This window comes from Hetaerina americana, unplaced genomic scaffold, assembly GCF_022747635.1.
Source record: "Hetaerina americana unplaced genomic scaffold, ioHetAmer1.1.p SCAF_36, whole genome shotgun sequence".
In the NCBI taxonomy this organism is placed as follows: domain Eukaryota; kingdom Metazoa; phylum Arthropoda; class Insecta; order Odonata; family Calopterygidae; genus Hetaerina; species Hetaerina americana.
Genome location: NW_027286941.1, coordinates 2,436,879 through 2,461,513, shown reverse-complemented (window position 1 = coordinate 2,461,513; position 24,635 = coordinate 2,436,879). Strand labels below are relative to the sequence as shown.

The 24,635-nt window shown below is 36.2% G+C and overlaps 1 protein-coding gene across 1 annotated transcript in view; it reads right to left on the bottom strand.

Moving 5' to 3' along the window:
* The window catches only part of obe (activating signal cointegrator 1 complex subunit obelus), a 59,091-nt gene that overhangs the window by 18,225 nt on the left and 16,231 nt on the right, over window positions 1–24,635 (bottom strand). The window contains exons 13-25 of the mRNA XM_071589277.1: window positions 23,296–23,544; window positions 19,175–19,419; window positions 15,017–15,122; window positions 10,620–10,844; window positions 7,715–7,834; window positions 7,475–7,589; window positions 6,821–6,957; window positions 6,489–6,665; window positions 5,234–5,459; window positions 4,506–4,647; window positions 4,277–4,388; window positions 3,932–4,100; window positions 3,025–3,245 (exon numbers count right to left, since the gene is read on the bottom strand). Of these exons, the coding sequence (XP_071445378.1) occupies window positions 3,025–3,245; window positions 3,932–4,100; window positions 4,277–4,388; window positions 4,506–4,647; window positions 5,234–5,459; window positions 6,489–6,665; window positions 6,821–6,957; window positions 7,475–7,589; window positions 7,715–7,834; window positions 10,620–10,844; window positions 15,017–15,122; window positions 19,175–19,419; window positions 23,296–23,544 (2,244 nt within the window). The remainder of the gene's footprint in view (window positions 1–3,024; window positions 3,246–3,931; window positions 4,101–4,276; window positions 4,389–4,505; window positions 4,648–5,233; window positions 5,460–6,488; window positions 6,666–6,820; window positions 6,958–7,474; window positions 7,590–7,714; window positions 7,835–10,619; window positions 10,845–15,016; window positions 15,123–19,174; window positions 19,420–23,295; window positions 23,545–24,635) is intronic.

Here is a 24,635-nt window from a genome sequence, read left to right as displayed (position 1 = left end):
ATTTAAAGGTCATTATCTAATATGGACAAATATAAAATTTTGGCCTTGAAAAGTTGTTTGAAACACAAAGATGTAAAGAGTAATTTTTGGTAAATGTCAAAAGCATGACATTTAGCATTCATTTGATGAATGTATGCTGCCCTGTATATTTGGCGTGACAGGCCTGGCCAAGCCTGGTGACAGAGAAGAAGGGGTCTCCCAAACCAGATCTCCCCCTGGAAGAGGTCCAGCACTTCATACCTGATAATAATATCTCTGTACCTATCTTTGGATTGAGGGACCCAAAAAACATCATTAAACTGAGTCCCAAAATTTCTATTGCCAGCCCTGGTTCTTATGTGCTCACAGATGGATGCACTATATCTTCCATGTCTTAGCTTCGTCTGTCACCTCCTCCCCTCATCCTCTTCTCCTTAACCAATCATGGTACCAATAATATCAATACACCCATTGACTGAGTGCTGCAATTTTGGTTCACAGTTGTCATTTATGCTGAACTTAAAATTTTCTGGTGATTTTGAAAACTGCTATGACTATCAAATGGATGAATACTTGCAGTTTATCTGCAACATTACATTCTAAACTATGCCAACCTTGAGACTACTATGAATCTTAGAATGATGAGTCTAATTGTAAGATTTGGTATTCTCCTGGCACATAGGTGCAGTGAAGTTTTTATAGGATATCCACCAGATCAGGGTATCAATTTCCTTGGACAGCTGATACCCTGACCAAGAGTAAAACCCATGAAGACTTCACCACAATGCAGTTAATTCTTCTATTTTGAAACTGCTTTGATGCAATGCAAACTTTATTGAAAAATTATTACAATATATTTTGCATTAGTTATTTACAATTTGTTTAATGTACATAAACCATACACATACCCACACATGCCTCCAAACCTAATCAATTGAGGTATAGCAGTATTTGGACACAGTTTTTAAGATAGAACTAAATTGGTTGGGGTAGAGTAAGAGTGATGCCAAAGAAAAAGAGGACTACCAAAACTCTTGCTTGTGTTATTGTTTGAGCCATAATTTTATTTGATAACTTTCTTACATGTGTATGCAACACAACCATTGATAGTATTATATCAATTTACATCTCGTTCTATTAACATATCGAGCAAAATTCCATCTCCTAAAATAAGCTGAAGTATTACTATGCAGTTTGCCATTTAGGGAAAGTTTTGGATGGACACAGACTGAACAAAGATACATTTCTTGCCTCTTCAAACAAAACAAAATCCGAAACCAGACACCAAAATAAACTGTTCTTCAGATCTACATTATTCCTTTGCCCCTTCATTAAATGCAACATACCTATTCCAGTTCTACCCTTTCCTTGCCTAATCATTTCCCCTTCAACATCCCATTGCCACTCAAAATACTGTTCATAAACCTTTCCTGACTCCCTTGGATTTCTCCTCACAATCCTCTCTCCTACCGCACCATACCCAGTACTTCCTAATTTATTAACCTCTCCTCTCTCCTCATAAATTCTTATCTAATACTTATCAAACTGGTCTTATAATGCACTCAGCAATGATTCTAAGCACGTCACTGACTAAAGCTTGATCATCTAAAAACCACACTGATTTGGTGAATTTCGCGCCAACTTTTATTCCAATCTCCAGTTTTACCCATGCCACTTTTAACATTTCTGCCCACATATCATTGAAAACCACAGGTGAAAATGGACACCATTGTTAAACTCCTCTTCCTAAAACTGACCATCCTGACTCTCCATCCACCACTTGCACCTGAGCACTCTGAGACAAGTACAAGTTGTGGATAATGTGTATATCCCTCCAATCTACTTGATTTAATCCATCAAATGCCTTCTGGACACACATCATTATACTCCCCTCTACTAGTGACCTCATTACTGCTACGGCATCACATATACTTCTCCCCTTCCTGAATCCATACTGATCATCCCCAAAGTCATCACTTGCCTTGATCTACATCCTCTTATTAATGATCCAGAGAACCAATTTAGCTGCTTGCAAAATCAAACTTATTTTTCTGTAGTACTCACATATGGCTGTCTTTCTATTTTTTGGAATGCAAACTAACAATTATCTCCAAAGAAACTGCGGTAGATGCCGCAACAGCAACTTTTAACGGAGTCATTCGCTGATGTGCATTTCAATGCAACAATTTCAGAGTGTAAAAATCATTCGCCTTGACTGGGATTCAAACCCAGATCCCTCACTCCCCAGTCGAGTGCTTTAGCCAGTTAAGCTATGGAGGCATCCTCTTAAATGTGTTTAGGAGGATGCCTTGAGAGCTTAACTGGCTAAAGCACTCGACCGGACATTGAGGGATCTGGGTTTGAATCCCGGTCAAGGCGAATGATTTTTACATTCTGAAATTGTTGCATAACAATGATCTGACAAAATCTTCCATTCAAATTTTCTCCACATAATGGTGGTGGGGTAATGCCCTCACCTGCCAGCCCAGAGGTTACAGGTTCCATTCCTACCTAGGTGAGTTTTCGTACACCTAGGTCTTGAATGTTGTAATTGTCCTTAATGTATTGAGTATAGGTTAGGTGGATAAACGGACTATGAAGTCTTAATCTTTCCTCAATCAAGTTGTCACATACATAAATAAAAACTCTTCCATCCAGGTTTTCCTAGACCCTTGAGTAACTCCACAAGAATTATATCTGTCCCCACAGCCTTAAATGGAGAATGATTTTTTAAAAGTATCACGGCATATTAAGAATTATTTACAGGACTTATGCATGTAGAATTTTCTTGCTCGTTATTCTCACTAAAAATTCAGAACTAGGGGTGGGTCCTTAAACCAACTACAATGCTAATGAGTTCATAGAAGGAGATAATAAGGTAAATGCCAAACTTATCAAAATGAAGTGATCAAAGCATTGCCACTTTTTATACATCCAAAACTCCATAATTTTCAAATTTTGGGCAAACACTACATACAAAAGAGCACCGATTATCGACAGCAATTGATGGAAAGGCACCAGTGGAATTTTTTTATTTTCACTAACCTTGGTGCCTGGATATTCCCTGAACACTCTAAACATGGCTATCTCAGCAGCAACTGTCTTCCCAGACCCAGTGGGTGCTCCAAGAAGAACATTCACATCCGTATGATAAAGACAGTGAAAAATTTGTGTTTGTACAGGATTGAAATGGGAGTATTTGTACAAAGATACAAGCTTGTCATTTCCAAGAGCTTTCACAGGGAGAGGCTGAAGGGAAAGTAGATCTGCAAAGCAAGTAGGACAGTCATTTTAGAAATGAAAAAAATTCAAGTACCTAACACTGTCAAACTCTTCGCCCACATATTTATTTTTGTAGACTTGAAAAGTTTTACTGCACTTTTATTTTATAGTCTTTTATTGATAAACTGTTGATATATTAAACATAAGTCTTTGGAATAACTTGGTGAAATTCCTTCATGAAAAGGCTAATGAAATGCCGCTAGTCCACAAAAGTTATTTATTTTACACAACCATGATTTCCTCATCATCATTAGGTGCAACATGATAATGGTGCATGGAATCTTAACTATGGCTGTGCGCAATCAATAATATTGTGGAATAAGATTGTTTTTTTATCCTTATCATGATCTATAACATGGCCTAGAGTAATTGTCTTATGTAGCCTGTTTTAAAGTTCTTTTAAATATTCAACAAGAACACAATATCATCACAAAAGAACCATCTACAGATTATTGTTCTTCACTCCCTCTACAAACATTAAGAATTTCTCCATTGAGGGAAATAAAAAAGTAACTGGATAATCACGCACCTTTCAGACCAAATGTTTAAGGAAGTGTCATGTCTATTACTTCAGAATATAACAAAATTATGCATTTACAACTGAAATAATTTGACAATTTCATATTCATCACTAAAATTTTACTTAAATTATTTAAAATATAGTATTTACCAGTGTGTGGTGGATGAGTTTCAGGTAAAATTAAGTGCTGGAATGTTAAAGGCACATACACTTCAGAACCAAGCCAGTGGTCACTGATAGCACGAACATAATACTGAGGAGGCAGAGGTTCCACTAAAGGAATAGTCATTACTAACTCTTGGGCTTCATTTTTTATCACCTAAAATGGTCAAATAAATCATTCCCTGAGAAAGGTAGTACTTCATATGCCAACACATTACTTGACAATAAAGTTGGAATGCAAAAAAAGATATCTCCACATTAAAAATAAACAATGGAGGTCAATAGAAATTTCACCTTAATATGCAACAATCACTAATTAAATGACCATCATACCTGTTTTCTTGTTATTATGAAGTATTCATGATGATACATGAAGTTAGAATCAGGATCTTCAATCCATATCCAAAATGATTGAGAAGTCTTTCCATGAACTTTATCATTCCATCTAGAAAACATTAAGAATTATTTTTTAATACATCTATCATTCAAAACATTGGTATTTACAACTCTATGGCTAATTAAGTCATTGAAATTTTACTGCTAAGTAGAAATCGAGACAAACCGAAAATTGGCTCTGACTGTAAGCCGGATTCTAAGAACAGTTCTAGTTATGGGTTGCATGTTTTCTTCCATATCCAATAAAGGAAACTCCTCAGCACATTTTTTGACAATTTCACCCATTTTTGGATGACGAAGCATACTTCCTGTGAAAAAATCAGAAACCATAATCGGATGAGATAAATAGGGTGAACTGGAGGGTTATTTTAATTGGGGCATTATTGCAAAAACACAAGGATTTTCTAAGATGAAAAAATTACTCAATTAATTACTATTGTAACAAATTAGGAATTATCTGAGAAGAACAACACGAAACGTTGTTTTAAATTCCAAAGGATTCACAGATTTCACCAAATCCTTCACTGATAATCACTTTTAAACAAAACTTAATTTAGTGTTATATTTTCAAGTACTGCTATTCAATTCTTTGGATGACCAATTTAAATACTGTACTCATCAAAGATTGGCTCTGAGACACAACCACCTTCTTCAGTGAAAGGAAGGAGAGAAGAAGAGAAGAAGAGGAGAATACTCTCTCCTCTTTCCATCCCACTGAAGACAGTGGTTGTTCACTGTAAATTATAATTAACCCACAAATGAGTTTCTCTTTCAGTGTAATCTTATTTTTTGCATACTATTGTCATCTAAATGTTGCTTTTATAAAACATACCTACAAAGAAGTAACAATCACATAGGTACTAAAAATATTCAAACACGAACCCTCATACCTACCAATTTCACGATGATCCATTTCTCGTAATCTGTCAATTGTTAGTCTTCTATCCTCTATTTTCTGGAGGATTTCAAATGGCAAGCAAATAAACTGTCGCATCGGACTCTGAAAATCCCACAGCTGCTGTTCAAACATTTTTCCCATTGTAAGAAATCGTCCAGCGAGAATAGGATTGTTTTTTCTAAGCACTATTTCAAATAATGCCCTCACTATTCGTCCAGCATTCTGTAACAAAAGAAAACAATTGAAATTTTCTATTGCTAATCGGATAAGCTAGAAAAAATTTTACTAAATCTCGATACAATATTATATTTTTAAAAATTACTATTGAAGGCTCTAGGAGATGAAACTTAGAGAAATGTAAAAATCAGGGAAGAATTTATGGATTCATGAAAAAGAAATTTAAAATGATACAGAGTCAGTCAATCAGTGAAAAACAGGGGGCAGCCAATAAACTTTTGAGTGAAATGGGAATCAATTGCAGTAAGCTAAAAAAAGGAAGGACTATGAGAGAATACACCTGGCACAAGCAGTACTGCAAGATGGGATGAAGAAAAAGAGGAAAAACATAAGGCTAGAGGATGAAAAAACTGCTACATTTCAGGTAAAATTAGACAAAAAGAAACCAAGGAAAATTATAAGTCTAAAAATATTTATTGAATGTGCCCGATCAGAAACAGTAATGCACATAAAATGGTCATTTGGTGTTTCCTAGTGAGTGGATATATTGCGTGGGGCACTATTTTTTCACTGCTTGTGCTGGTCACTGGAGTGAAGGACATTTTTTAAAAATAACAATGCAGTGACATTTTAAAGAATTCTTTTGATGCTATGTTCTTTCGTATTTTAGCTAAATGGACTGAAAATCGGATAACCTTGTTCACATGCCTGAAAACTAAAATTTGACTTCATAATTGGTCAAAATGGTCTAAATGTTAAACTCAATCATTCGGCTCAGTACTCATTTTTCTCTCTAAGTTTAACTAATTAGGCTATTGGCGAGCTTAACCTTGCCTCTTTAAGTATCTGCAATCATGAGCATAATGCATTATGTTCATGGAACCAAATCTTAGGCTACATGAAAAACAAAGCTAGTCCTAGTCATGAATTCCTTCAGCAAGCATATACCTCAGAGACAATAAATACCATCTATGTATTAAAATCCATGATCCCATGGGTACAGTATAAGCATCAATCTTTAGTACATCAGTCACAATTTCTCGAGGAACTAAATATAAGAACACACATTATTACCTGTGAGATGTAAGATGTGTCTGACATTAGAGAAAATGACTGAATTCTCCCTCTGGACAAGTATGTTTGCAGAAGAATGTTAACTTTTCCATGAATGTTCTCACTGCCTCCAGCTACAGGCACTTGGCAACTTCCTCTGGTGAGATCATCAAGTTCAGTTAACTCATCATCTCTGACCTAAACACAACATTTTTGGATTATTTTCCAAAACTCACGAGGCAAGAAGATATTAAATCAATTTTCAAAAATTAAATTTCATGAAAAATTACAAAAAATAAAAAGTAATGCAAAAAAAATTATTAATTTTAACAAACTAAAAAACATAAAGTCACCTTCAGCTGCTCAAATTCTTGAGCCTGTGAAACCATAGAGAGGATGTCTCGATCTGTCATTAACGGTTTCATCAAGTCATTGAATATTTCAACTGTGTCATATTTTATATAAAAATGACTGGCTGTTCGTCCAAGATCTAAAGAAGAAGCAGGAAGGGAAATTAAAATTTTAACTTTTACATAAGTGCTCATGCAACTGTTTTCAACAATAAAAATATGCAGAAAATCATTAGAGGGGAGAATACTAACAAGGTAAGTGAAAGTACACTATAAAATGTTTCACGAAGGGGCCATCAACCTGAGGTACAAAATGCTAACAATTAAAAATAATGGGAAAAAATTAATACTATGGAGACTGACTTCAACAGGTCAAAAAATAAGCATTTCATTTATAAGCATAACTTTTGCTTACAAGCAAGAGATATGACTAATGCATAAGATACTACTTTATAGGGGTTGAATTTGAGCCCACATTGTCATTTCACTCAAGTTTAACCTTCAAGCTGAAAAGCTCAGCTGACTATTACCAATAATGGGAGATTAATGCACAGAATGATTGAGGTTTTCGTGAGCTGTTGAGTAGGGGCACTTTTGTCGAAGCTTTCACATCCATTCCAGGCCAAATCATTAGAAACTCATAACAGATAAAATTACCTGTAATATTCATGTCTCCAGTCCTTTCATTGAAGCGAATCATATGGGCTTTATCTAAAGCTCGTGCAGCAGTTTGAATGAACTCTCTACATTTTTTCTCTAAAGTAGGATCTTCCTATTTAGAATACAAAAGTATGCAAAAAATTAGGAAATAAACTGCATGAAAGCAGAAAAAAGTATGGTGTATACCTATGCAGTAAAAGACAGAAGAGTACATTCTAATTAAGAAATTTTACATACCGAAACGTCATTATAATTAATCCCATACACCTGAGGATTTATTTTCATTCTTTCATATAAATATGTGTAGCTTAGCCATTCAACAGCTTCATCCAAATTACTTATTGTCCCAAGAGCAACCTTGAAGGATGATGGTAAAAGAAAAAAATGCACATCAGAAAAACATTCAGCAACTTAATTTTGAAAAACAATTGTAATGGTACACAGGAATATGGTAGTTTCCTACATCAAGAACATTGAATTAGATTACTGGGATGTATAGTACAACATAAATTAATGTATAAAAATGCAGAAACTTCAAATTGTAAAATTCATTCCCCTTGACTGGAATCCATAAAAATACTCAGCCATTACACTGTTTTACCCAAAATTACGCTTTAATAAAAGGATAAAATGCAAGAGATATGTACATTAGATTTGCATAATAAGTATAAGTAACAATTTTTTCCAGACGAGTGCGGGAAGTGCCGAATTCAGACTGTTGGTTAAGTGAGTGCATGATCGCAGGTTGTATTGGCATTGATAAGATGACAAAACACACCATTATCACTGAAAATTTGGCGATTTAAAAGATCTGCGCTATACTTGTCCCATAGGTCTTGATGGAAGGCCAAGAGCTTAGTCCTGGGTCTGCTTGTAAAGAACTGCAAAGCAATGTAATGATTCTCCAACCCCATTACAGTCTCAACTTGGCACCAGCAGACTATTTCCTATTCCCGAGAGTGAAATCCTACATCAAAGGACACCAACATGGATACTAAGTACCATCAAAGAAACTTGCATGTGCACCCTTAAGGAAACCTCTGGGATTCACCTACCTGGGAGCCTTTCAGTCATGGAAAAACCACTGGCAAAAGGGTGTTGATGCTCAATTTTATTTATTTATTTATCGACTTAATTGGGCGAGGTTGAGACTAATAGTCCCTTCTTCCACCTAACCCTACATTACAGACATTATATTGCAGACAATCACATATAACCAAGCCCTAGATGGAGGGAAATCCACCTAGGCGGGAATCAAACCCGCGACCTTTGGGTTGGTAGGCGAGAACGTTACCCCGCCGCCACCGAGGCCGGCTCAATGGAAGTAATGAAGAATTTTGAGGTAGCAATAGCTGCAATAAACCTATTCTTCAGAAACCTTTTCCAGTACTTTTTATACAAATCATGAATAAACCAGAAATTTTGAATGGGCTGAATTTTCAACTCACAGTTTTGATTACTGGCACAAAAGGCACATCTCATATTTTAAACACATTTTTTGAGAGAAAAAGGGTCTTATCTAAAGTCAAATACAACAAAAATAGTAACAGCAAATATAGTCAATTACAAAGTGTAGCATTAAGTGATAAGTGTTGAAAACAAACTATTCAATTTCAATCACATTTACTGACCTTTAAAATTTTTAAAACATGCATAAGAGCATAACAACATTACTCTAATTAATGAATAAAAATTAAGTTTTTGCCAGCCCATTGCTTGTAATTGAAAATCAACTATTCTTGTGTATATTTAATGCACAGATAAAATAATTGAACCTCTTGACTAAATTCATGACAGCTTCTTTTTCAGAAATCACATAAAAACAGCCCCACTTATTTGGATGGAATATTTTCATGATTTAAGTTCTTGTTGTCTCCATTATGAGAGAGGAAGAAATATAGAGGAAGGCCAAGAATTAAGTATGAATATCAGGTAATGAAAAATGTTGGTGTGAGGGCCTATGAGGGACTGGGGAGCCTGACTACCTTTCATCTGGCCCTTATCCTTTAATCTGTCAAGCATAGGCAACATTACAAGGAGTAAAAATTAAAAATTGGCAATTTTTAATTAAGTATGATATTTTACCATATCACGCCTGAAACGCCTCTTTTTATTACAGAGAGTAATTTTTCATTGTTCCCACCAGCTATAGGAGTCATCAGAACACTCAACCCTTACATCATAGTTTTAGTCAATGGAGAGGAATATTTCAGATATATAGTTTAAAAGAGGTGATGATTAGGAATTTTTTTGATAAATTTGAAACTAATGTGATATTAATGCATTTCAGAAATAAGGCTTAACCAAAGAAATAAAATAGGGAATGTTATTCACTGTAGGCAAAAACGTTTTGAGACTGATTTTTCATCAGAATAATACATACACGATTTATTAACTGTCATTACAGTTAACATGGCATGTAGCATGTACAGAATGTACCAGCAAAGGTGATGTTATTGTAATGAAGAAACTTAAGCTCACTTGTCTAATTGTTTAAAAATCATGAGTGAAGAAGCACCAATCTTGAAAACTTCATAACAAATTTTATTTCAATCCACAGAAGAATTATAAGGAAAAATAACATGCTGTAAAGAATCATTCAGCAGTGTAGCCAAATGCCAGTAATTTGATCTCACAATAATGTCTGAAACAAACTGCACATAAGGGTACAGCCTGTGGTCAACCAGTAAAGGACATAAAAAATTTTAAGATAAAGTAAATGAAAATATCAATGAGGTTCAAATAATAATGGTTTAACACAAGAGATTATGCTAATAACTGATTATAGCTTATTCACGTTTACACAGAGTAAAATAGTTACTGATATAGGACTAAAAATAGATCATTTGGTAAAATCATTAAACTGTATAGTTTCAGGCTTAACTCAGTAGAAACTTTCCATATTTGAGAGAAAAGAGAGATTTTTCCCCAAAAGTATCATTAAATTTCAGTTTTCTCCAAGGCAAATAAAAATATAATCAGGGTGTCATTATATTATCCATGTCCATCCATCATCCGTAACAAGACTATAAATGAAGTAACAGATAAAGTTTTACCACTGCAAAAATATTTTTGTTACCTTCAATTTTTAGCATGAGTTTATATAACTAAATTCATATAAAATATTTATTTAAAAACTTACCTCAGCATTCAGGTTATCAGCAAGAGATGCAAGGAAATTACTTTCAATTGGAAACTGATTTGTCAGCAGCGACAGATAATGACTAAGTTTATCATGAGTTGTAATGATTGTTCCATGGCCTGAACTATCATACTGGGGACGTCCTGCACGACCAAAAATTTGTAGTACATCAAGAATGCCCATGTCAACAAATGAGCCATGCTTTGCATCATATATTGAAGTACCCTAAAAATAAAGAGATTTGTAATATGATCTGTTGAACTAAACACAATAACATTTCTAGAAAGATGGATATATCATAATGAATATCTTCCATCAAGACATGGCACCAGCCTCAACTACTGAGGTGGCAAGGATGGAACTTAAATTCAAAAATTATGGAATGGAAGAGGTGATGGCTGTTACTTAAATCACTCCACTTGTAAAATTTCCCCTTATGATTAAGTGAATTAAAATTAATCATGCAATAATTTATTCTGCAATATAAATAGATTAGTGATTAATCAATTCTAACAAAAACTGATTGGTTAGTAAATCCAAGGATTTTAGCAAATTTCCCCATTTAAAAATAAGTAAAACTCAGCACCTCACTATTTAGAAGTAGCAGAGCCACTATCAACACTGAATCAATAAGGAACTAATTTCTTACTTCCAATTTGATCAGCCTCTTCTTCATGCACATCTTGATAGTAAAATGAATAATTGACCACATTTACCACATCTATTAAAAACATTGTAACCTAACTCAAATTACACTCTTTAACTTGATGAGATATGAAATCCAACACTTAGTTTCCACAAATTTTTATGGATCCTTCTCATTTTATCATAAGAATTCCATCATATTAGTGGGTGAATCAATCATACATGGGAGGTTTCATAAGTACCCAGTGTAACCTAGAGATGACAGTAGTTGTTTGAAAAATATCTGTAATAGAAAGTACGCAATCTATGAAGGATATGTTTCAAGTTTGAACATGCCACATTGTTTAGTAGTAGTTTGGCAGCAAGGGATTCTACTCTGGGTGAGTCTGCTCCTTTGCTTATAACAGTAAAATATTGGGTAGCAGAGTTTAAACGAGGCCGTATGAGCTGTCAAGACAAGCATTGTATTGGTCGATCAAATGAGGTGATGACTCCAGAGATGGTGAAGAAAATCCACAAAGTGATACTGGATGATCATTGACTGAAAGTGAACGAGCTAGCAGAAATAGTAGGAATTTCAAAAAGTGCGGTAAATTGTACGAGGGTCATCCGGAAAGTAGTACCCGTTCGTGAAATAAAGACACAAAAGTAAATATTAACAAACATAAAAAATTTTATTTGAAAGAGGATACTTTAAACTACTTCTCAACATAATCTCCAAGCAAATTAAGGCATTTGTCATAACGTGTGACAAGTTTCTGTATTCCTGCTGCATAGTCCTTCGCCGCCAGCTCATTGAGATACGCGAGGGACCCATCTTGCACAAATTTTTGCATAATGCAGATGGTGTTTAACAATTTCATGAACAATTGTTCGAGAAACATTGGGAAAATGCTCACAGATGTCATCAATTGTGACGCGCCGATCGTTCCTCACGAATTCGTCAACTGAGCTCACCAGTTGGTCTGTAATGACAGACGGTCTCCCCGAACGCTCATCGTCGTGTGTGTTCCCCCTCCCCATGTTGAAGTTGCGACACCACCGCCGAACAGGCGACTCGTCCATTACATTGTCTCCATACACCTCCTTTAATTGGCGATGAATATCACATGGGCGAACGTTTCTTGCATTGAGGAATTTAATCACTGCCCTCACTTCACAACTGGCGGCGTTCTCAATTTTTTTAAACATTGTAAACAATCACAGAAACAACACAGGCAATGCTAGCGTCACGCAACTTGGCTCAGAGAAGGCAGACAAGCCACTGAAGCTATCTGACCTCGTCCAGCGGCTACTCGCGTCGTCAGCACTTCATGCGGCACGAACGGGTACTACTTTCCGGATGACCCTCGTATATTCACCAAAAATTTAGACATGAGAAAGCTGTGTGCAAGATGGGTGCCGCGTTTGCTCACACTCGAGCAAAACAGTGTTGTGAAGATGTTTCAATTGAGTGTTTAGCAAAGTTGCACGAAAAAAAGCAGAATTTTTCCATGGTTTCATAACCATGGATGAAACATGGGTCCATTACTTTACACCCAAGACAAAAGAACAATCAAAACAATGGATTCAAAAGGGAGAACCGGCTCCAAAGAAGGCAGAGACCATTTCATCTTCAGGCAAGGTCATTGCACTGGTTTTTTGGGATGCGCAAGGGATAATTTTCATTGATTGTCTTAAGAAAAGAAAACTACCAATGGTGAGTATTATGCGAACTTATTGCAACATTTGAGCAAAGAAATCAAGCAAAAGCAGCCGCATTTGGCTAAGAAGAAAGTGCTGTTTCATCAAGACAATGCACCAGCTCATAAATACGAGGGTCATCCGGAAAGTAGTACCCGTTCGTGCCGCATGAAGTGCTGACGATGCGAGTAGCCGCTGGACGAGGTCAGATAGCTTCAGTGGCTTGTCTGCCTTCTCTGAGCCAAGTTGCGTGACGCTAGCATTGCCTGTGTTGTTTCTGTGATTGTTTACAATGTTTAAAAAAATTGAGAACGCCGCCAGTTGTGAAGTGAGGGCAGTGATTAAATTCCTCAATGCAAGAAACGTTCGCCCATGTGATATTCATCGCCAATTAAAGGAGGTGTATGGAGACAATGTAATGGACGAGTCGCCTGTTCGGCGGTGGTGTCGCAACTTCAACATGGGGAGGGGGAACACACACGACGATGAGCGTTCGGGGAGACCGTCTGTCATTACAGACCAACTGGTGAGCTCAGTTGACGAATTCGTGAGGAACGATCGGCGCGTCACAATTGATGACATCTGTGAGCATTTTCCCAATGTTTCTCGAACAATTGTTCATGAAATTGTTAAACACCATCTGCATTATGCAAAAATTTGTGCAAGATGGGTCCCTCGCGTATCTCAATGAGCTGGCGGCGAAGGACTATGCAGCAGGAATACAGAAACTTGTCACACGTTATGACAAATGCCTTAATTTGCTTGGAGATTATGTTGAGAAGTAGTTTAAAGTATCCTCTTTCAAATAAAATTTTTTATGTTTGTTAATATTTACTTTTGTGTCTTTATTTCACGAACGGGTACTACTTTCCGGATGACCCTCGTACGTGACTGCAATGGACAAATTCATGAATTAAATTTTAAAATTGCTACCTCATGCACCCTATTCACCAGATTTAGTCCCCTCTGATTATTTTATGTTTGCAAGCTTAAAAATAGCTCAGGGGTAAAAGATTTTCCAAACATGAAGAATTGATGTCGGCAGTTAGAGGCTATTTTGAGGAGCAAGACAGTTCTTATTATAAAAAGGGTATTGAACTTATTGAACATTGCTGGAAAAGTGTATAGAGCTGAAATGAGATAATGTCGAAAAATAAATTTTTTTACCAAATTTTTGCTTTTTTTGTTGGGTTGGGTACTTTTGGGATTACACTCGTACAATAATCACAGCATGTTAAATAATTCCACAGCTGATGCTAAAAGGGAAACCAACACAAATCCCATCACTATCTAGTTGTGATCTAATCCTTAATGCATTTCTTCTGTTCTTGACATGGACTTAAGGTAACAAATAAATGGCTTAACATTATTAAATGGACAGTTCATTACCGTGCTCACTGAATGGACAGAATGGAATTAGCATATGGCACAATGGAAGCTAAGGAAAATGATATTGACCGCATATCCAGGATTTTTTCAGCCACGTAACAATGCTAGGAGAAACAGAAGAAGTTCAGAAAATGGTAATGAAAATACTATTCTCCTTAGGCATTTTTTTCTTGCGTGCCTTCAGGGGAAAATGTGCAAGAGCAAATTATAGGGAAAAGACAATATTTTCAACAATGCCCACACCATACAAAAAATTTAGTTTGAACATACCTGTAGAACAACTTTTCAATAACACTTAATTTGTAACCATATGCTCTCAGAGACCTAATGATTCTGACATTATTGCTCCCTCTTTCCTCTTTATATTACCTGACATAATAAAATTTAGACACAAAAGTGATGTCCCTTATAATACAAACAACCAGTGCTTCTTTCTATACCCTACTGACACCCATTTTTAAAGTAGCTAGCTACTTAGGACACATTATTGCTCACTTTTTGCAAGTATTCAGCAATATGCACCACTGCCTGCTGAATGAATGAATGTAGTGGATGTTTGCAAAAAATGTTATTTTTACAGCACTAATGCTCAAGTACACTGAAATTGCTATCATAAAATTACAGCATGATGAAACGATATGCATCTACATGCAATGACAAACATTTACTTTTAAACCTACCTTTATGATAACAGCATGGGCTGGTAAATTCACACCCCAAGCCAAGGTAGATGTACAAACAAGAACCTTAATGAATCCTTCTTGGAAGTATTTTTCCACTAATGATCTGCAAACATTAAGAAACAAAGAAGTTATTTTAAATCTATTATGAATACTTTTTATTAAAAAAGTCGCACAGCTTTTTTTCATCATAAAATTTTATCAAAGTTTGTTGTTATTATTATTAGGTAATCTACCGGTTAAGGTAAGTTTTTGGATGGACAAAGCTACTAAATAAAACATTTTGTGACTCCTAACAAAACACAAAATCCAGCAACCTACTCTATATCAGGTCCCTCTTCATCTCCGAGTACCTTCTTCCTCCCTTCATCCAGTCCAACATCCATATCCTCTTCCTGCCCTTTCCTCGTTTGCCCAACATTCTCCCCTCAATTACAGTCTTCAACATCCCACCGCCAGCCAATACCCCCTTCATCCACCCCTCCTGCCTCCAAAGGATCTCTCCCAACAAACCCCTCTCCTCGCCCACCATACCAAGTACTTCCTCATTTGTTTTCTTCTCTGTCCATTTCACCTTCTCCATTCTTCTCCAATCCCACATTTCAAAAGCCTCCAGTCTACGTCTATCCTCCCGCTTCAATGACCACGTTTCCGCGCCGTACATAGCTACGCTCCATGTCAAAGTTTATACGAGTCTCCTCTTAATATCCTTACTCAACATCCCTCTCATCAACTCCCTACTCCTTGTAAAAGCCTCCTTGCCTAGCGCAATCCTTCTCCTTATGTCCCTACTACATTGACCGTGTTGGTCCAAAACACTTCTGAGATACGTAAATTATTCTACCTGCTCTAGTTTTTGCCCTCCTATTTTAATGTTAAGCTTAGCCTTTTTATTTCTAGAAAATCACATAACCTTTGTTTTATTTGATTCTCATCCCATACCTGTCGCACTGAATTTCCAATTCACTCAGCAATGCTTGCAACCCCTTGGCTGACTGACAAACTGAAGCTAGGTCATCAGGGAACCTAACTGATTTTATGAATTCCCCGCCCACTTTCATTCCTACCTCCAGTTCTTCCCATGCCTCTTTAATCATTTCCTCTGCATACAGGTTGAACAGCAACGGTGATAATGGTCAACCCTGCCTTACACCACTTCCTAACACTGCCCATCCGGACTCCCCGTTCCCCACTCACATTTGAGCAGTCTGAGACATGTACAGGTTGCGGATTAGCCTCCTTTCCCTCTAATCTATTCCTATTTTCCGCAATATACTCATTAGTTTTTCCCAATTCACTCTATCAAACGCTTTTTTGAAATCTACGAAACAGGCAAATACCTCCTGGTTAAAGTTTGTAGTAGGCATTCAAAAATTTTGACCAAGTCTAACTAGGAGACCACAGGTTTCAAAAATCTTGATAAGTGCGTCAACTGGGTATCCCACCAGTTCATGAAAAGGAGGTCCTGAGAAAAGCTGAATTCCTCTATCCCTAGATCCATTTTCTCAAGACTCTATGCTGAATTATATATTATTTCCCTTGATAGCAGACCATATTTTTATTTAAAAAAACATCATTTGAGCCATTTGAAATAAAGCATAGGACATACAGAGGATGAAAAAGACAATATGCAACAATTAATAACTTCCCTTCAAACATGATCTTGATTCACACATTTTGTAGGCTGTCAATGATAAAATTATGAAACGTAGTATGTCTTTGAACATAAAACATAAAGACCCGATTTTTGCAATTGAAAAATTTGCAGGAACACATTTCCCAACTAGGAATATTGCATGAAGAAAGTAGGAGGGTAAGGATATGGAAGGGAGAATGTTGAATATAAGGTGTAGATCACATGTTGTGATAAACATTTTTCCAATTTCACCTGAGAATACCCAGATGTTCTTGTAGTGGGTGTATATTGTAATTTGTCAAACAAAGATTATAGTACATGATGCACCTTATCCTGAAAAACAATTTCATTTCCAAACAATCGGGGAACATCCTCTAAAGTTGTTTTGATTTGACTGTAAGTCCTACACATTTATGTTGGAGCAATACACTACATTGAATTTTGTCTTTGCCCAGACAAATCATCAGCATCAAGCCCGTGTAATGCTACAAGAGTCTTACGGAGGGCGAGTTCCTCCTTATAGCACAGCTTAAACACATTAAAAATGATTTTAAGATATTATGAACATATAATAAGGAACAATGTAAATAGTAATACAAATACAGCAAAGAGAGGATGACGCCATTTCTACAGGGAAAACTCTCTCCATTATCTATTCTTATCAAGAATATAGAAAATACTGAGAAAAATCTTCCACAAGAATCTAGTTGAATCACAACCTGGCCCCACTTCCAGGATTATGACATCAATCTGAGAATCTTCAATTAACCTCTGTGGCCATTGCAATACACAACTAGGTCTTAATGTAGTGACTAAGACAATTCCTGATCATGGCATTTCTAGGATGCAAGTATGTCAACAATTGGGCCAGCAGAATTGATTGGGTGGTGATAAGGGAAGTGATATTACCAGCAGTGGTTCATTACAGGTCAAAGAGAGTTACCGAATAGACCTCAATGTGTCATGCAACATTTGGATGGCAAAAATATGTTTTCAATTATTATAATCATGTTGTATTTAAGTTTGAATGCACATACACATTGAATAAGTAGTGGACTTGAAATGAAGCTGCACAGGCTGTGTTCCAAGCTTGGCTTTCATAGTTTGAAAATAGGATAGGTTGAAATTTTTGCCCACCTTGTAAGTAGATAAATACCCACCTTATATTCAAGCCAATACATTACATCCACACTCAATATCATCAAGGGCAAAGCATAAAAATTTAATTGCATGCTACATATTAGCATAGTTCCTTGCCTCTACTTACAAAACATGATCTGACATCTGACACTACAATAAAGCCTTCTTCAATTGCTCATACATCTTTTCTTCCTGCATAAAATCCAACAAGCATCACTCTTTGCCAACCTCTTCCTCAACCATGTTTCTGAGCACAGTATACAACCCAGTGGGCTTAATTCCGATTTGCCATAGGTTTTGCTCTTATCTTTGTTCACCATTGTTTCATGGGAAAACTAATAGAGGTGGTTTTCCATTCCCTCCCTCAATAGTGTTTTTCATGTGAAATCATAACCAAAATAACTGCTCCTCTGGGGCCAGATGCCTTTCCAGCCACCTTACTAAGGAACAGACACTGCACAGACTACCTTTTGTCTGGCTCCTACTCTTTGAACTATCTGGCATGGCTGAGCCTACCAGGAGCAACTGTCATTGCTCTCACTAGCACAGCTCTGGGGGTCATCAGAACGCACAAGCCCATCCACCATATCAAGGTTGTAGTCCATATGGAGGGGAGGGTACCATTGTATAGTCTGTGTCCATTCAAAACCTACCTTAAATGGAAGAATACCAATAATAATAAATAATGCTATTAGCATATGTTCCTGTTTTTAGCACAACAGGAAGATAGTCATCTTGGTTGATGAAAATAATGTAACCAGACTGTGAGTATAGAAAATGCACATACCTATGGCATATACTATTTTAATAATAAGACTACTACTTTCTGGGCCAAAGCCTTCCTCCTGAAGCTCCTTTTTCCAACACAATTCAGAGATGAGGGTAAAAAAAAAGAAACTTTGCACTTCCACATAAAGATTCAATACTTAATACGACCATAGTTTCAATGCTGCACATCATCATCAGTTGACATACATGAAAAATTTTCCAACTTATACAGCCTGACTCCAAGAGGGGGGGAGATTGAGGGAGTAAGGGAGAGGGATTAAGCTGTGCACTGAAGCAGCAACCTATTAGTAGGCTAGGGGAGGGGGGGTATGTATTCCATGGTTCTGTCTCAAATTTGTGGAAGATTATGTTCATTAAATTAAGAACACAATGTATCCTTCCACCGTTCTTAACAAGAACAGCGGAAAAAACATTGTGTTCTTCATTCAATTATGGGGGTGTTAGTCCGAAATGGTTTGACTTTCATTAAGGGACGTTTAAAATGTAGAGATTTTACGCATCAGAATTTCCTTACTTTGTTAATTTCAATGAGTATAAATATAGGTTTATACCCTAAAGTAAAGACATAATGCTATATTAATTGCTTTCCAAACCTGTCAGCACGTAACATTCCAGCATGGTGGATTGCAAAGCCGGATGAAAACAATTCCACCAGTTGTTTGTTTCGAGATTTGCTTATTGTTTTTAGAGCCAAACCAAAACCTGTAGATGAATTGGAAGCAGCATTAGAATCTCCTTGACATTCAAAAGTTCCAAGCTGTCCTTTCTGCTGAGCAGTTTCCCTTAGAACCATGGCTGTCCGAGCAGTAGCATTTCGGGCATGAACAAATACCATCACCTATACAAAAGAGAACAAAAAGTTAACTACTAAAAATAACTTCTTACAGTCAGCACAATGAAAAGTATCACACTGAAAATGAAAATTTTAAACAGGGTTAACAATGAATTCCATATTCAAATTAATTGAGCCCTTGGAGAAAACATTTCATTTTAAGATTTTGATTGCAACTGTCTCAATTGCAGTTTTTTCACCAGACACCAATTATAATAATATTATGTAATATAATTACTGGCATTCTGATTTCCTTACTTATTTTATGTGGAATGAGATGAGTGGTAGGGACAAGGGATTCAATTGGTCTGTTGAGAGTAAATGGCAAAAGAAACAGGGATAAGAGCAAAAAAGTATATTTGACATACCTTGACTTAGAGAAGGCTTTTTTGAGTTAGAAGGGATAAAATAATGGTGATTCTCGGAAAGTAGTAGCAGTGGTACGTTTTAGGGGAGGCAACCAACAGCTGAGGTCATTTGCACCATTAAGGATGGATGGGAATGGAGGAAGGGTGGAGAGAAACCCGGCGTTGGCATTAATCTACTCTTAATGTAAGGTTCCAAGGAATCTGTAGTTCAATATCCCATCTGACAGACACCATACTCACTCAAAGTGCTCTCCACAAAGCACCTCAAGTAGGGATTGGGGTACCACAGAAAAAAATCTGCTTCCTTCAAGATTCAAACCCCGGTGCCCTGGGTGAGAAGCCAGTACATTAGCCATCGCACCATCCCAATCCCAAAAAGCATGGAATTAATTGGAGGGAAAGAAGATTGATAAAAGACCTGTACCACAATCAGAAAGTCAAAAATAAGAACAAGAGGTCAGTTTACAGATTAGATGGGAATATCAAGGGGTGTTAGACAAGAATGATGCCTGTCATCAACTTTATTTGGAAGAAATTATAACAGAATGATTTGATGAATGCATAGGAGTAAATATCAGACAAAACAGATTTGATGATGATATGGCTATAGCGGCAGATAATAAACAAAAATTCATAAGAGATTAGAAGACCTTAACATCAAAAGTAGGGAATACTAATTGCCAGAAAAAGACTAAGAGTATTAAAATGGGAGGCAAAGGTAAAGGATCGGTATCACATTGGAAGGTTTAGCAATTGAAAGGGTAGAGAGCTTTAGGTGTTTGGGAACTGTCATCACTGAAGAAATGCCCTGATTCAAGGAAATCAAATCAAGATTAGCTATTGAAAAAGAGGAATTTAACATAAAGAAGAAACTACTACATGGAACATGACTGAAAAAGGAACTGAAAAAGAGATTGACAAAATTTTACACCTCGAGTGAGATGCTGTATGGAGCAGAGAAATAGACTTTGTAGAAAAAAAGAAATAACAAGAATACAGGCCATCAAAATGTGAATCCGGAGGAAGTTAGAAGGAATTAGATGGGAGGATCGAGTGAAAAATGAGGAGGCTCTATGAAGAATTAGAAATGATAAGACAATTAGAAGAGAAAATAAAGAATAGAAAGATGAATTGGCTACGACATCGTGTAAGGAATGAGTGCTTGCTGGAGACTGTTAGGGGGAATGACAGAAGGCAAAAGAAGACGAGGGAGAGAGATGCATACTTGTATGACATTGGAGGAAGGTATGAAGATACCAAGATACTAGCTCAGGACAGACAGACATGGAGATCAACCAAAAGTGAACCTGCCAATTGGCAGAATAACCAAAGATAGATAGATAATCCTACTGATTCAAAATTTTTTACTTCAGGTGGGTCATACATTACTCATATGCAGTTAACATAATCAATTAAGGTTGCCCATACTCATTACTAATGATTACTTAATATGTGGAAAAATATTACAAATTATATTCAGTAAAATTTCACAGTATTTAGTCAAGACCAAAAACCATGAGAAATTTAACTTGGTTGTAACATCTTTTTGAATATTTGATGGAATTCCACCTGGTCAGGGTGCTGCTGTCAACATTATTATCAAATTTATATACAGTATTTCCAGACCCATAAGATGCATTTTTGAACTTCAAATGTGCTCTAATACCAACCCGTGTCATATGGTTACATGTATATGACTTCATCCTAAAATTTGCAAACTGATTCACCGGGAAAAATACTATAAAGTATTTTATATTTCATCAAGCATACAAAATGGTTGTCCTCATTACAAATTTTGAGAACTGTCAAGGAAGTATTATAGCTTTATTGCTTACTACTGGCTCAAAAAAATTAATATCAATGTGAATCGGTTTGCAAATTTTAGGATGAAGTTATACCAGTTTACCCTCAGCCCATAAGACGCAGGATGATTTTAGGGGACATCTTGGAATAAAAACAGAACATCTTATGGGCTGGGAAATATGGCATGTCATAAACATCACAAAAAGGATGTGTTCTGATACAGAACAAACATGGAACACAAATAAGGTGCCCTTGTGCTAAGGAGCCAAATTAGTAATGATATAGACTTCTGTAACAAGAAGGCAAACACTATACTGCTTTTCTTGCTTGTTGTGCTGATGATTTAAAACACCTCCCTGGCCAACCTTCCAATGATAAATGCTGGCTTAGTGCACAATTTCACATTGAATTTATATTAATGTTCATGCCAAGGGATGTGTGGAGAGTGTATGAAATTGTGGTTATGGAAGGTGTGGCCAATGCATCCATGTGGTCTCCCAATTAAATTGTCTCTGTAGGTGTGCAACCGGCTCAATGCTTAAAAAACAGTCAGTGAAAAGTCTTGCCACTTAATGGAAGACACAACTTGCTGGATTTCTGGTGGATTAACTGCTCCATTACAGCATTTTGACATTTCAGTCAATAAACTGTTAAAGGAATCTATTCAAGAGTGGATAACACAATCTGAGGCACCAATCCAGTAAGGGTACTCAATAATAACATGTGCGAGGGCTCATAATAACTTACTGATGTGCAAATTGCAATTTTCATAATCTGGATATTAAATTTTCTAATTAAAAAAAAGCATTTCTGCATTTTTCCAGGTGATAATAACATCCGTTTTAGGGTTTTTCAAAGTGTGTAGCCACACTATTTATATGATGCAACTCTTAACAATAAGTAAGAAGTATGGATATTGGGTATTTGTCAACATTAGCACTTGGTGCTGAAAAAAATTTATGATGCAAAATTATCTGATTCATATGAACATACAGTTTATGTAAAACTGAGAAATGTTGAGGAACTAAATTTATCCAAAAAATTCTGAACTATTATCAATTCTTAACCTTAAAAATAGTATATACTCTGATAATTTGTTAACCCACAAAACAGTTTGAGAACTATTGCATCACTTCTCCAAACAATTCAAAGAGTAATATCATTATAAATACTTTTGTGATTCTATGACCTTGAGGATATTTTTATAAATAAGGCATTAAAAAAACCATGAACACAGTAATCAACCCGAAGGCTGGTTTGGTAGGTGATGGTAGAGTTCACCCAGTATTAAGCCTGATGGCATGTGAAATTCACACATCAGGGTAGGGTAGCCAGTTCCTTTCCCTGAGCCAGTTATGGTTTCCCAGGAAGATCTGGTACCCGAAAAATCACATAGCTTGGGTGGAGCTGAAGGTGCCCAGAGGCTTGTCCGGGAATCAAACTCGGGCCCCTTCAGTCAGTAGTCCAATGCTCTACCCCCTGGACTACTGCAACCCACAAATAAGGCATTAATATACCTTAAACCATGATGCAATTTCATTGATAAATCATGAAAAAAATTGGATTCTTTGGCAGTGAACAATGAAAAATGCAAATTATTCCATAAAAACAACCTACAGATCACCTACTTGGTGATGCTTCAGCATTCTGTGAGAATATGGATTGTAAACCTTATTAATATGTAAAACTTATTCTTTATATAATATCATACCTGATGACCTTTCTGAACCATCTCAATGACTTTATCATAGCAAACAGAGTCCATATCTTGCATTTGCTGAAGAGGCTTGATTGACTTCACCCCAATAAATGTTGTTCCAAGAGGCACAGGTCGAAATCTTGCATCAAAATAAAACAGACCCATGTATGGGTTCACTCTCAAGAATCGAGCAACATCCAAGTAATTTGGTAGAGTGGCTGATAAACCAACAATTCGTATCATGCTTTGAGAAGACTCAACCTATGGAATGGAAAATAAACAATCAAAAGCAAAATAGTTCATGGCTAATTTTCCTGTCTTTCATATGTGATCCTTGACTAGGCTTGCTGTTGCACAGAATGCTTATATAAAAACTGAGCTAATGCAATGTGTGCTCAGTGTTTCTAAAAAAACAAATAGCAAGGTTTTGTAACATACGTGTTTTGTTTCAATACTGTCTTAGTTATTACAAAACCTAATTATATATTGAACTTCCATCTGGTCTAGTGTACTTTATGTGCCAGGTGTGCCCTTTATGTACCTCATGTGCAATTGAAATTTGAATAGGTTTGAAGAATGCATTATTTGATGGTATCATCAATATAGAAAATTCATGCAGCCACTTACTCTTCTAACTTCTTTTTCATAGGCCATTTCATTGCCTAAAGAGTGCTGATTTAGTAGCTATTCTTTGCTCAAGTTGGAATATAGGTGATTTTGGGCAACTTGATGCACTATGCAATAAATTATGTGAATTTCCATTCTCAATTACTAACTGCTTGTTTTCAAAACCATTGCATGTAAGATGACTATTATGGCATCACATTTCATCAATTTTTATTATTTTCTTTAGATTAACATCTGAAAATACTTAAATTTGGGTTTGTAATTTGAGCACTGTGTAGCAAATTGAAGTAAAGTACACTTGATTATCCATGCATGGATTATCTGTGCTATTCTCTTTTCCCAGCACATCAACATTATAATTAAAATACAATCGCTAAGATAATTAAATGCTTTGACACTTCTATATACTTCTTTTAAAATTACAAGTTTGAAATACCTTTAAGGTTTTTTAATTTGATCATGTTTTAAATTTCAACATTTTTGTACAATCCATACTTTCCAATTATCGTTCCCCTCACACTCATTAGCCCTAAGAATTCCATATTCTCCATTGATGTGACAAATAAATACAGTTTTACTATGCAACAAATGAATCATAACTATCTACACTGCAATTATTTTGATTTATATGAAATAACAAAATATGAATCTGTATCAGCAATCCTTTGTAACTATTTAACCTTCGCTAATACCGTATTTTCCCATAGATAATGCACGCATTATCC